Source organism: Oryx dammah, unplaced genomic scaffold (assembly GCF_014754425.2).
Source record: "Oryx dammah isolate SB20612 unplaced genomic scaffold, SCBI_Odam_1.1 HiC_scaffold_26, whole genome shotgun sequence".
In the NCBI taxonomy this organism is placed as follows: domain Eukaryota; kingdom Metazoa; phylum Chordata; class Mammalia; order Artiodactyla; family Bovidae; genus Oryx; species Oryx dammah.
In genome coordinates, this window is record NW_024070210.1 from 23,320,365 (window position 1) to 23,334,506 (window position 14,142).

Consider the following 14,142-nt stretch of genomic DNA (forward strand, 5'->3'; position numbering starts at 1 on the left):
ATCCCTATAGGAGAATGCTGAGGGATGTGAGTGGAAGGAAACTCAGAATGGATCCTAAGCAGTGCCAGAACAAGGCTCAAGACTTCTGACTTGTTGCTTTGCCCTACTCCAGGAGAGTCCCCCAGAAGTCTTCATAGAAGGCATTTTCCAACCAAGCTATAAAAGTGGGAAACTACACGATTTAGAAAACCTCCTAGAATCAATTGACTCATCCTTGGAAAGCTGGGGAAAGTACTTGATTGCCGCCTGCCAGCATTTACAGAAGAAGAACTACTACCACATGCTGTATGAGCTGCAGCAGTTTATGAAGGTAACAACAGCCCCATCCTGCCTGCTGCCTCTGTCCCTGCAGCCTTGCCACGAGGTGGGTCTGCGCAGGATAAGGGAATAAGACTGTCACTTGGCCCCTAGCCTTGCTTCTTGACTCAGCAACAACAAATCCATGTTGCTCTGAGGCATTCTCATGTAATATCAGGATTTCCGTTCTCATCCCAAAGAGGCAAACTTTAATCTTGTCAGTAATGGCATTCTTCAGAATTCAGGAAATATAAAGATTAAAAAGAAGAGGGATATGGTAGTTTCTGGATAAACATGGGGGGTGAATGCAGAATTCATAAGGAAGGGTAGAGAAGTATTTTTAGAGAAGATGCATGAAAGAGGGATCATGTTTCTTCCGGTCTGTGAGGGTGGCCAATATTAAGTCACAGAGACATTGAATGATTCAACGCGAGTGAAAGTGACGGCAAGTTGAATGGAGTATCCTAAGTCCCCTTTTTAAAGATCTCTTTTGTGGTGGAATAATGTCCCACCCAAGAGTCTGGCCAGCTGCTTCCCCCATGGCTCAGCAGGTAAACAATCCTGCAATGCAGAAGACACCGGAGACGCAGGTTCAATCCCTGGGTCAGGAGGATCCCCTGGAGGAGGAAATGGCAGCCCACTCCAGTGTTCTTGCCTGGAGAATCCCATGGACGGAGGAGCCTGGCGGGCTACAGTCAATGGGGTCGCAAAGAGTCAGACACGACTGAGCACACGCACAGCCCACAAGGCTGGAGAAACAACTGCCAAGAACCCAGCCAGTCGGTTGACTTGTGGATCTCTTGGGCCTCTGAGGGAAGGGGTGCTGGCAACCAGACATCCTGGGTGGAATTCAGAGCAGAATTCTCCCTGCATCCCCACCCTCCAAATCTCCTTTGACCCAAACATTCACTTTCCTCTTCCAGGACCACGTGCGGGCCGCCATGACCTGTATCCGGTTCTTCACTCACAAAGCAAAGACGTACACGGAGCTGGGAGAGAAGCTCTCCTGGCTGCTGAAAGCCAAGGACCACCTGAAGATCTACCTCCAAGAAACCTCCCGGCGTAGCGGAAGGAAGAAAACCACCTTCTTCCGAAAGAAGATGACGGCGTCTGATGTGTCAAGGTAGCTCGGGGTTCAGGGAACAGTCGGGGTGGTACAGAAGGGCTGGAACCGGGAGGACAGTTGCTGATGAAGCCATCCTCACCCAGCTCTGAAATCGTGGGAAACAAACATGTACACCTGATAGGAGTCATTCACGGATGATAGTGTCTGGTGTTAAGTCTCAAGTCTCCAGAGGAGCTTGGAGGAAAGGAGAGCGGGGGAGGGGCGGGGATTAGGCTCACCCGTGACAATCAGGCTAAACCCCTACCCCATGCAGGAGGCAAAAGAAGTCCTGGGTGATCCTTCCTCTCAATCTTACGTCACAGTACTCTGCTTCCTTGTGGTGCATCGGGCACACTGGCTCCTCGGCACCCCGAGTCCTTCCCTCCTGAGAACACAGCATCTGAAGTGACTGCTCACTGCCACTGATTTTCCCTTCACAATCCCAATCGCTAGATGCCTTGATGCGTTTATTCCCTACCCACCTCTCCTCTAGCCTGGGTTCACGTCTGCCTCAGCCTCTGCTGTGGTTAGCAGCATACCATGCTCCGTAAACACTCGTCACCCATTTTTGTCCTGTCATAACTTCTCAGAGGGCTTTTGGATCTCTTCCCTCCACACCCTTTCTCTTGCCCTTTTCATTGCCATCCTGTTATGGCTTCTCAATGCCCCCGGTCCTGGTTGCCCCCGAGCTCCCTCCCGAGGCTAGACTGTGTGTCACCTGTCCCCACAGACACATGAACACCCTTCAGCTGCAGATGGAAGTGACCAGGTTCTTGCATCGCTGCGAAAGTGCCGGGACCTCCCAAGTCACCGCCTCGCCTCTGCCAACCCTGTTTGGAAATAACCACATGAAAATGGACGTTGCCTGCAAGGTATGCCTGACGTCTCGGACCCCCGGCAGGCCGTTCTCTTTCAGAATGCCCACCACACTTGGAATCGTCTGATTCTTGCAGTCGTTTGTTTGATGGTTGCCTCCCCAATGGAGTGTGAGCCCCAGAAGGCTGTGGCTTGAGTCCGTTTTGATGACTCTCGTATCACTCATGCCTATGCTCAGTAGAGTCTTCACGGATATTTGTTGAATAAACAAATGAACGAGGGCCTTGTTCTTGACTGAGGGGCTGCTCCAGTCATTACTGTTTCTGTAAGCATGTTTCCCTCTCCTTTTCAGGTCATGCTAGGAGGGAAAAATGTAGAAGATGGTTTTGGAATTGCATTCCGTGTTCTGCAGGTATGACCGGATTACTCAGGATTATACGAGCGAGGATCAGCCCATGAGCAGAGTTCTGTGAGAGATTATTCCTCTGAAAATTTTCATCCCCAGGAAAGTAGATTTATACTACATCAAGGATGAAAGCAACGAGGTGGCTGTTACAAAACTGGGTCAAGTTTGAGACCAAAGGCCACTTTGACAAAAGCCAAGCAACTGGTGACAAGTTCATCAAAACTGTCAAATAAATACCTGAAACCGGGTCTAGGACAGTTCACTACAGCTGTCCTCCTTGCAGGGGAGCATGGCTGGAGGAGGTGATGCGGGGGAGAGTCGTTCTGTTCAGCGGGAGGGAGCCCCTGGCAAGAAGAGCCACCCCTCCATCCTTCATCTGCCCACGAGCCAGCTCGAGGTGTACGTTTTTTGTTGCTTGTGATAAAAAAGACCCAGGTACAGCTGTGGCACTGGAGCAGAGGATGGAGCAGGGCGCTAAGACCATGAGAAGCCAGACCACCCCTACTACACAGTGACCCAGAGGCCCCTCACTCTCCAGGCAGGAAGGGTCTTAATTAACACTGCACATCTCAAGGATCAAAGACAGCAAGCAATCCAATCTGACAGATCTCTTTTCTTCCCACCCATTTTCTGTGTTGGACAAAGCTCTCCATACACAGATACCCCCATGCGCAGGCAGAGTGACAGCTCCTATCAGACCCTAAGGCAACAAAGTATTTATCCAGTAGTTTCTAGATCATCAGCCCTTTGGTGCAGAGAAGGCAATGGCACCCCACTCCAATACACTTGCCTGGAAAATCCCATGGACGGAGGAGCCTGGTAGGCTGCAGTTCATGGGGTCGCTAAGAGTCGGATACAACTAAGCGACTTCATTTTCACTTTTCACTTTCATGCATTGGAGAAGGAAATGGCAACCCACTCCACTGTTCTTGCCTGGAGAATCCCAGGGACGGGGGAGCCTGGTGGGCTGCCGTCTGTGGGGTCGCACAGGGTCAGACACGACTGAAGTGACTTAGCAGCAGCAGCAGTCCTTTGGTGAACTGGTCTGTCTCCTAACACCACAGCCTCTCTTCACAGAGCACCTGGTGTCCCGGGCAGCCAGTATCAGCCCCCAACATCCATTTTCCAAGAGGGGTTGACTCGTTAGAGGGAGAATGAACTGGTCTCTGGCATTTGATTAGAATATCTTCAGGCAGTGATGCGGCAGCAAGTGAGATGTACCAGCGTAGATCTCAAAGTGCCGCTTTTCATGCTTGCTTCCCAAATGTCTGCCAAACTCCAAAAGAGGAACTTTCTGCTGGTTGTCTGCTTATGTATGTTTCCTCCTGGGACTGCAGTCAGTTTGGCGTGTCTGCCCCAAGCCTGTTCGGAGCTCTGTGAATGTCACCTGCCTTCCCCCAGCTGTGGTGTCCCTGCCTCCCTACCCTTGTCATCCTGTGTTCTGTTCTAGGACTTCCAGCTGGATGCCGCCGCTACCTACTGCAAGGCCGCCCGGCAGCTGGTGGAGACGGAGAAGTTCGGTGAAATCCGACAGCTGCTCAAGTGTGTCAGCGAGTCGGGCATGGCAGCCCAAAGCGACAGGGACACTGTCCTCCTCAACTGCGTGGAAGCGTTCAGGAGGATTCCCCCCCAGGTGCGCCCACCCCAGACCTCGGCTCCTCCATGGGTTTCAGTGTCTTCACATTCCCCCTCTTTATTTTTCTCTTCCCCATCATGTACCCAAAACTCGACAAGATCCCTCTGTCCTTCTGACCCTTCTATAATAATGGCCTTACGCTAATCAACCCTTCCTGGAAAGAAAATTCATGGTACGTATTCAGGAGCCGCCCCTAAGCATCCCGTTGTCTGATGTTATTGACACCTGGAAGTGTCTGCGGACTGACGGAGTTGAGTTTCTCCCAGGGATGGTAGACGACGTTGGTGTGGGCCTGCAGGTGGCATGCCACCTGCGAAACTGTCCCCTGATGGCTTTGTGGGATGAACAAAGACACATCATTCATGAAAGCCAAGGAAAAGCTTTTGGTCTCATGCTGATTGTCAGATTCCCAAGCTTAGTGTTATCATTAGATTTCCTCTGTTGCTCTGATAGCAGGAGTTGAGGTGGGTTTTTTTTGTTTGTTTGTTTGTTTTTTAATTTTGGCCATACCACGAGGCTATCAAGATCTCATTTCCCCAACCAGGGACTGAACCCAGGCTCTCGGCAGTGAAAGCACCAAGTCCTAACCACTGGACTGCCAGGATTTCCCAGGAGTTGAGTTTATAAGGAAGGGTCAGGCAGGCATCCCCAACCAGAGTCAGAAGGGCTGAGCTGAGACGGAGTTGGGCCCCGGCTCCCATGCTCCGTCTCACAACCACTGTGTCTCTGTCCCGCACAGGAGCTGGAGGGCCTGATCCAGGCGATACACAGTGACGACAACAAGGTGAGCAGAGTTGTCTCCTCACCCAGTAATGCTTGGGAACAGCCCTTTGGGCTTGCCTTGTCACCTTCACCCCTCACTTGCTACGACAGTTCCATTCAACCCCTCTCTCGCCCTCTTTATTATCAGAGGTGGGGCTGGAACCCAGATAAGGGTGCAGAAGGGAGGGAACGTGTAGGGAACATGAGAAAGAACCCTGACCACATGCGCCTCTCTTCTGTACCCCCAAGACACACAGGCCTTTCCACTCTCCCCATTTTCCATGGAGGTTTTCTCTCCCATCCCTAGGAAATCCTCACTTGCACTTTGTCTCACTGAATAAGGTTCTCAGAGTGAACAGGCATCTCTTTATCCTAAAGAAGCGAGGGTACCCTCTATGGTAGGGAAAAAACCCAGCCAGCCCTTTGACCAACAGGGCCTATTAGTGCCTCAGTCTCCAGAACAGGCCTTTCCCCTGAGGCCCGTGCCTGCTTCCTATTGCGTAGGAAATAGGTGCACCTCGGTGAGCGTGCCAGGCAGAATAAAACTATTCCCAGCTGCTCCAGTTTGCGGCTCACCACAGCTCAACCCACCTGCCATTCAGGGGAAGGCCTGCAGGCCAGGAGAGGCATGAGAAAACCCAGCCAGCCCACCCTGGCCACTAGCAGCGGAATCCTCCAGCAGCTGAGTGCCTTGTGAAGAAAACTCGTGTTAGCAAACAACTTCTTACACTACCACGTTGCTGCTCCCCATGGCGGTATTGCTATTTCCTGAACTGAATTTCCAGGGCATGTTTCATTCGAGGGTTTAGGGAAGATCTGTTCTTAACATTTCTTCATCTAATTCTGCAAGATCCTGATGCGATCCTATGAAAAGGATGGAATTCTGACATCCCGAAATATGAAAAATTCCTTTTCTAGCATCAGACTGAGAACCTGGCAGTCAGAACTGATACTCAGGCTTCTTGATTCTCAGACTGTGTGTGGCTCTTTTCTAAGCCCTCAAGGAGCCTCCTGCTCAGTAGGACAGAGCCTTTGTCCCTGGAAAAGGTGGACCCTGAAATCTCTAGCGTCATTGTTACTTCTTCAGGTTTTTTCTTCTGTCAGTCGCTGTTCTAACACACTTTAAGTGATCTAAGGCCACAAGATCTTGCTGTAAAAGAGCTTCATTCAGTTTTTATTCCAGACTTTCTGGAAAAATGCCCTTCTCTGGGTAGGGAGTTTTGCTTGTTGACTTGGTGATACTCTGTTCAATGTACACTGGTGCCAAGTGGAGCTGAAGGCCTGGATGAGAGCAAACATCCCAGAGCAGCAGGTGGATTAACCAGACCAAAGCTCAGCCAGCCAGCCATCTTGCAGCTGTAGATTATCTGTAATTGAGCTTAGAAAAGGAAGACTTTAGTGACTGAGGTAAGAAAAGACGGTAGAGCTTTGAAACATGAAGAGAGGAGTCCTCTCCAACCACCAGGAGGACTGTCATGGCAAAAGGCAGCTGCTGGCCTGGAGGTCTGAGGCAGCTCACCAGGACCTTGCCATTTGCTAGCCTGGAGCCCTGGCTAACCAGGGAGGTGCTGGTGGGGTCAGGGCAGGGAAGGAAGGGGCTCTCATCTCCCTCACGCTAGGAACTCATAAGATGGAGTGTGTCCAGAATGTAGGAAACTAGACTGCCTTTGATGCAAACAGCAGGTAAGGTCAATCTGGGGCCACCCCTTAATTAGACTTTTTTCTAATTGTGTATCTGCATTTCTTTCCCCAAGCTTCCTGGTAGAAGATGTTTAACTCAGCAGGTCAAAGAAAATAGAGGAAGGGGCCCTGTGGGCCCACTGTAGGGGGCAGGTGTGACGACTCATTCATTCATTCACTTCATGCACGTTCATGGAACACCCACATGCCAGGCCCTGTGCTCAGCTCCAGGAATGGTTAAAAAAAGCAGACACTCTTCCTGCCCTCCTAGTCAAGGAGACAGACATCAATCAAATAATCACCCAAATAACCACAAAAACCAGTTTGTCAGCAGTGAGGCCAGGAGAAAGCTGGAGAGCCCAGGAGAGTGAGGAGGGCCTTGAAGGGAGTAGACAGAGGCCAGGCTCTGCCTGCCTGCCTTCCGCTTTTTTAAATTCTTGGCTTATTTATAATAACTTTTACACTGTACAGTAATACAGTATAATAGCTTAGTGTCCAGAATATTTAAAGAGTGACTATAATGTAATAAAAGGCGAGAACCCAGTTATTGGTAGGTGAGAAGTGCTGTCTTGTGTCTCTTCACGCGGCCCTGTGTGCTTCTTGGTGACTTAACAGTGATGGTTTCTTTCCGGCTGTCTCTCACATCCAATTGCCAGGTTCAGGCCTACCTGACGTGCTGCAAGCTGCGTTCTGCCTACCTGATCGCCGTGAAGCAAGAACACTCTCGGGCCGCAGTCCTAGTCGAGCAGGTGCAGCAGGCCGCCAAGAGCAGTGGGGACGCAGTGGTGCAAGACATCTGTTCCCAGTGGCTTCTGACAAGCCGTAGCCGGGGTGCCCATGGTTCGGCCTCCAGGAAGTGACCCTGGGCTGCAGGGCCGGACAGCTGTGAGGCAGGAGTGATGGGCATACTTCCAGCTCTTTCCTCCTGTGGGGCAGGACTTCCCTGGCTCCACCCCAGGTCAGAAAGAGCTGGAATTGGACCCGACCTGCCATCTTGAGCAAAGATAGGATCTTTCACGCAAGTGCCATGTTTCTGTAAAATTGTGGAGTCTGTGTGTGTGTTTGGAGATGGCCAGTTCTTTCTACCTCAGAGTGAGTGTGTGTGTGTGTGTGTGCACGCTCTTTGCGCTCATGTTTACGCCCAAGCATTTCTGAACAAACGAAGCTCTCCCCCACTGCAAAGAGGCACTTTACTTTTGACTTCTGCCTGTCTGAAAACCTTCCTGCGTTTTTGGTTCTTAACCCGGGCTCATCCTATTTGTACACAGTCCCCTTGGTGTGGAGATCTTCCAGTAGCTTCTTGTGACTAGAAGGGTTTTTGACTGGGAATAATGGAGCGGCATCAGAAGGCTTGTCTCTTTTCCCCTCCTTCCCGTCCCCACATGCAGAGATGGCTTTGGGGCAGGTGCTTCCTGTGGTGTGAAACCATTTTAAGCATCTCTCCTCTCACAAGCACGAGTTACTGTGAGTCTTTGGAAAGTAGTCTGAACAGAAGAGTCCTCAGGTGCTGGCTTCTGAAAGCTGTGGCTGCCTGGATACCTGATGGGGTCTGGAGCCCCAGACACGGGCAGGAGGGGCGCTATCGTGTTCATCCACAGGGAGAGAAAGGGGAACCTCTCCAAACAGCATTGCAGGAGAGTTGTCTACAAGCACAGAACTGGCTTTTATCAATATTCCTGCTGCCAAGTAAGAGAACGTGGCTTCCTTTGGAGAGTCTGGGAGAGAAACAGTAGCCAAGGTCCTGGGACCGAATGGCTAGACTTTGCCTGTTTGAGTTACAGTCCTATTTATGCCCCTTAAATTGGTTAGAAAATCGCTTCCTCTTCCCACCTGCTTCTCTTCACTCTCTTCAGGACAGAAGGATGGACATGCAGAGATCCAGGGTCATTGAGAAGGCAGTGCACTTCTTTGTCTTAACAGTGGGAGTCAAAGGTTCACTTTAAAGTTGGGCCTGACGACAAGAGCTAAACAAGGGGATGATGAAGTAGGTCATGTCGTTGGTGAGCAACCAAATGAAATGCTCCTTTATTTAATTAGTGTGGGCCTGTCTTCCCACTGGAGATGTGACAAGCTTTTGGAAAAGGTCTGCCCTAGTCCGTGATGTGAATTTGCAAACGAGGGGTGTGAAGAGAGCTCCACAGCTGCAAGCCTCCCACCAGCCAGAGCTCAGCCTGTCAACCTCACAGGAGCTGCTGAGAGAAACGGGAGCTAGAAGCCCAAGTCAGTATCTCTGGTGCTTAGAAACCCTGTGGATCTCCCTCTGAACCAGGTTTTTTAAATAGTGAACTAAACAACTCTAAGAGCATCTGTAGAAGTTCTGGTCCTCTGAGGGAGGGAAGAGATGGCAAAGGAAATACTAGACCCCTTTATGGGGAAGTTGGACAAGTGACTTCTTTGAGTTGTAGAATGCATCTGTCTCCCAGGAAACATTCCTCCCTGGCATCTGCTTGCCCTTCTGAGTCTGCCCTTTTTGCACTGAATTTGAGCACTTTATATTAAATGGATTGCAAATCTCACAGCCATTCATTTGAGATGTTACGACCAGATTTTCCTGACATTTTCCTCTAACTAATTGAACTGTAAAATAGGCAGCCATTGACTAGACTGACATAAGATGAGGCTAAGGGCCTTTGGGCATCAGGCTGTGATCTCCCACAAAACAATTAACTAATGGGCAAGTCGATGGGTTGAATGTTTGACTGTAAGCAAGTCACAATAAAATGTCTATCCTACAAGTTCTTGGCTTCATGGCTCATTTGTGCTGTCTTCCTCTTATCCTTCTCTTCTTGCCTTGGGTTCTGTGTGGAGAGAAAAGGTGAGTGGGAAAGATGAAATGACCTTCAACTCTTGAACTTCTCAAAATGATTCCTGTTATAACTCAGGCCTCTTGGGTTAAGATTTATCTCAAATTTCCTAAGTGGCTCAGATGGTAAAGAATCTGCCTGCAATGCGGGAGACCCAGGTTCGATCCCTGAGTTGGAAAGATCCACTGGAAGAGAGCATGGCATCCCCTGGAGAATTCCAGGGACCGAGGAGTCTGGCATGGTACAGTCCATGGAGTCACAAGGAGTCAGACACAAGTGAAGCAACTGCTGCTGCTGCTGCTGCTGCTAGGTCGATTCAGTCGTGTCCAACTCTATGCAACCCCATAGACGGCAGCCCACCAGGGTCCGCTGTCCCTGGGATTCTCCAGGCAAGAACACTAGAGTGGGTTGCCATTTCCTTCTCCAATGAGTGAAAGTGAAAAGTGAAAGTGAAGTTGCTCAGTTGTGTCCGACTCTTAGCGACCTCATGGACTGCAGCCCACCAGGTTCCTCCATCCGTGGGATTTTCCAGGCAAGAGTACTGGAGTGGGGTGCCATTGCCTTCTCCACTGAAGCAACTAGGCACACACAAAAAACTACTAGTGTACTCTCTACCACCAGGATTTTTTTTTTTCTTCATTCAGAGTGGTGGGTGGACGTAGGTTATACATTCGTCAGGTAGAGAAGGCAAATGAAAAGTCCTTCCCATCCCTATCTCCTCAGCCCTCAGCCCCATCCCCTTCCAGAGGCTACCTGAGTGACCAGTTTCTCATGTATAGTTTCAGAACTCTTTTGTGCATATAGAAGCAATAATGACCGAAGTATTGTGTGGCAAAGATATGCCGTAATTATTTAACCAGTCTCTATTGACGGATAGTTTAGGTGGTTGCCATCTTTACCACGACAGATTATGCTGCAAGGAATTATCTTGTCTGGAATACCCTGGGTCAAAGACTTCCTGGCAGGCCAGTGGTTAAGACTCTGCACTTCCAATGCAGGAGTTATGGGTTCTATCCCTGGTTGGGGAACTAGGATCCTGTATGCTGCATGGCATAGTCAAAAAATTAAAAAAACCTCTGAACTAGAATACCTTGGGTCAGAGAATATGAGCATTTGGTGAGTGTTGTCAGTCACCTTCCATAGAGGTCATGGTAATTACCTGTCCCACCAGCAGTGAAGACAAGGGCCTGCTTTCCCACACCCTTACCTCAACACTTGGCAAACTCTGTAGATCTCTGCCAGTCTGAGAATGAAAAATGGAACTCTGAAATTCTTTTTCAAGCTGTGTTGTTTTTTTTTAATTCTACGTATCTTTTTATTATCAACCAAACTGTGACTCTTTGAAACCAGGGGTCGGATCTTTGGGGAACGTAGAACTCACTCTGGGCTTGTTTTCTGGCTGCCCTCTTACAGCACCTGTGTGCAGAATGACACTTGAGCCACAGACAGGAGCTTTGCTACCATTATCTTTCCCCAGGAACATGATCTCATCCAATATCTCATTTAAGAAAACTAACAAAACTTCAAACACACAACAAACAAAAAGTAATGATGAAAGTCGACCTGAAAACCCCCTGTTTGGGATCTGGCATGAAGATGCTTCAAACAAAGGAAATTGGAACACCCAAAGTAAATCTAAGATGGAGGTCCTGGACTATGTTTAGACCCCTGAGATGCTCCAAATTTACTGGATATCTTTGGCTGGAGCTTTAAGTGAAGTAGATCAAATGCTCTCAGATTCTTCATACTCAAGCAACCAAATAGCAATGGTCACCATAACCCTGGGGGAAACAGCCTGTCTTGGTCATCATCCTCACTTCTATAGTTATGATGTTAACTGACCCATCCTTGAAGCCTCCAATTCTTCTACAACAGATTTCTTCAACATCTGGTTACAGAATGGCTTCTTTAGTGGGGTGTTTTCACACTTCTTGTTTCTTCATGGTGTTATTTCTGCTTGGCACTCGTTTTTCACCACCTCCACTATCCCACCCTCCAATCTGCTGTTATCCAAAACCTTCCTTCAAGCCCATTTCTTTTACTTTTACTTTTTTTTTTTTTTTTTGGCCACACCATTCAGCATGTGGGATCTTGGTTCCCTGACCAGGGATCAAACGTATATCCCTGGCAGTGGAAGTGCAGACTCCTATTCACTGGACCACCAGGGAATTCCCTTCAAACCCACTTCAAGTGCCTTTCTATGAATTATTTGCTGCTCTGGCTATACTTCCTCTTCATCCCACTGAAGGACTAAAATCCTTCAAGGTCTCATCCATTCTTCCTTTACACTCATATACTCTCCCAAATAATCCCATAGCTTCAGCAATCATCTTCACTGGCCAAGTTATAAACCAAATTTGTCTTCCTTAACTTTTTTCCACATCAGATCCGTCTTTGATTCTTTTCTGAAACTCACCCAGATGGCTGAACTGCCCCTAAAGATATTAGCATGTTCAAAACGGAACACATCCTATTCTACCCACAAACCTTCCTCCTTCAATGAATATTAGTATCATCAATTAATTAGTATTAGTATTACTATTGTGAATGCCACCTGGGTTAGAATCCTCAGGAGTTCTCTGTATTGACTCTTTCTTTTCCCTCATCATTCAATAAATATTCAAGTACCTACCATGCATCAAGCATATATCTTGTTGAAAGCCAAGACCTCCTACCCTGCTTTCCCAGCTGAAGAACCTGGCCCTTCATCACCTTACTTCAGATCCTTGTCACTTCCTCCTCTGACCGTTGCAGAAGTCTATTTTCTTCATCTCAAACACCTATCCAAAAGTTGCACCTCCAATCAACTCCATATTAACAGACAAAATACTTCTGGAAAAAAATAACTTTTCTATGATCTTCAAGTATGGGAAGTCTTTCTAAGCAGATATAAGTTCCAGAATCCTTGAAACATTTAATTATTTTTGTTCAGTTGCTCAGTTGTGTCCAACTCTTTGTGACCCCATGGACGGCAGCACGCCAGGCTTCCCTGTCCTTCACCATCTCCCAGAGCTTGCTCAAACTCATGTCCATTGAGTCGATGATGCATGCCAACTGTCTCATTCTCTGTCGTCCCCTTCTCCTCCTGCCTTCAATCTTTCCCAGCATCAGGGTCTTTTCCAATTCAGCTCTTCACATCAGGTGGTCAAAGTACTGGAGCTTCAGCTTCAGCTTCAGCATCAGTCCTTCCAATGAATATTCTGGGTTGATTTCTTTTAGGATTGACTGGTTTGATCTTCTCACTTTCCAAGAGACTCTCAAGAGTCTTCTCCAGCCCCACAGTTCAAAGGCGTCAATTCTTTGGTGCCCAGCAGTTTTTATTGTCCAGCTCTCACATCCATACATGACTACTGGAAAAACCATTGCTTTGACTATATGGACATTTGTCAGCAAAGTAATATCTCTGCTTTTTAATATGCTGTCTAGGTTTGTCACAGCTTTTCTTCCAAGGAGTAAGTGTCTTTTAATTTCATGGCTGCAGTCACTGTCTGTAGTGATTTTGGAGCCCAAGAAAATAAAACCTGTCACTCTTTCCACTGTTTTCCCATCTATTTTCCATGAAATTATTTAGCTGTTGTTGTGATTAAAATGTCCCTAACAAAAAGATTCATAATTTTAACCATTTTGTTTCTTTGGAACTCTTTATTTTGTATCAGAGTATAGTTGATTAAAAATGTTGTGATAGTTTCAGATGAACAGCTTAAGGGACTCAGCCATATGTATACATGTGTCCATTCTCTCCCAAACCCCTCCCATCCAGGCTGCCACATATCATTGAGCAGAGTTCCATGTGCTATGCAGTAGGTCCTTGTTGGTTATCCTTTTTAAATATAGCAGTGTGTACATGACCATCGCAAACTCCCTAACTATCCCTTCCCCCTGGCAACCATAAGTTCCCGTTTTAACCATTTTTTAGTATGCAGTTCAGTAGCATTAAATGCATTCACACTGTTTGTGACCATTACCACCATCCCTCTCCAGAACATTTTCATCCTCCCAAACTGAGACCCTGTACCCATTCACCACTAACCCTCTATCCCTCCTCGACTGCCCCTAGTCCCTGGTAACCACCGTTCTACCCTACATCTCAATTAATTAGATCTTTGTTTGTCATATATGTTGCAAACATGTTTTTCCAACTTTTGATAGTCCTTTTATTTTTGTTACAGGATCTTCCCAACCCAGGGATCAAACTTGGGTCTCCTGCATGGCAGGTGGATTCTTTACCGTCTGAGCCACCAGGGAAGCCCATATTTTAAAAACCCATAAGCAATACATTTGACTACATAAAAACTGTCTTTTCATTACGCTAAGTGAAATCTAAGCCAGATGCAAAAGGACAGATAATAAATAATACATTCCACTTACATAAGGTACCTACATCAATTTTATCGGTACTTCAGGGCCCTTTCTGAATAGCAGTTGTGCTGAGAAGTTTTTGTTTCCTGGTTCCCCACTTCCCTCTCTCAGAGAAGGAAATGGCAACCCACTCCAGTTTTCTTGCCTGGAGAATCCAGTGGACTGAGGCCTTGCGGGCTAAAGTCCGTGGGGTCACAAAGAGTCAGACAGAACTGAGTGACTAGGCAACTTCTGTCTCTGCCTTCCCCCAAGGATGTGTGCTCTTAAACCCTCTGTG

The 14,142-nt window shown here is 47.9% G+C and overlaps 1 protein-coding gene across 1 annotated transcript in view; it reads left to right on the forward strand.

The window, feature by feature from the left end:
- Window positions 1–9,437, forward strand: part of ZFYVE26 (zinc finger FYVE-type containing 26) — a 68,309-nt gene extending 58,872 nt beyond the window's left edge. Inside the window, exons 36-42 of the mRNA XM_040226219.1 lie at window positions 113–310; window positions 1,221–1,420; window positions 2,133–2,274; window positions 2,571–2,630; window positions 4,075–4,257; window positions 5,000–5,044; window positions 7,359–9,437. Of these exons, the coding sequence (XP_040082153.1) occupies window positions 113–310; window positions 1,221–1,420; window positions 2,133–2,274; window positions 2,571–2,630; window positions 4,075–4,257; window positions 5,000–5,044; window positions 7,359–7,562 (1,032 nt within the window). The 3' untranslated portion in view covers window positions 7,563–9,437. The remainder of the gene's footprint in view (window positions 1–112; window positions 311–1,220; window positions 1,421–2,132; window positions 2,275–2,570; window positions 2,631–4,074; window positions 4,258–4,999; window positions 5,045–7,358) is intronic.
- The last annotated feature ends 4,705 nt before the right edge of the window (window positions 9,438–14,142 follow it).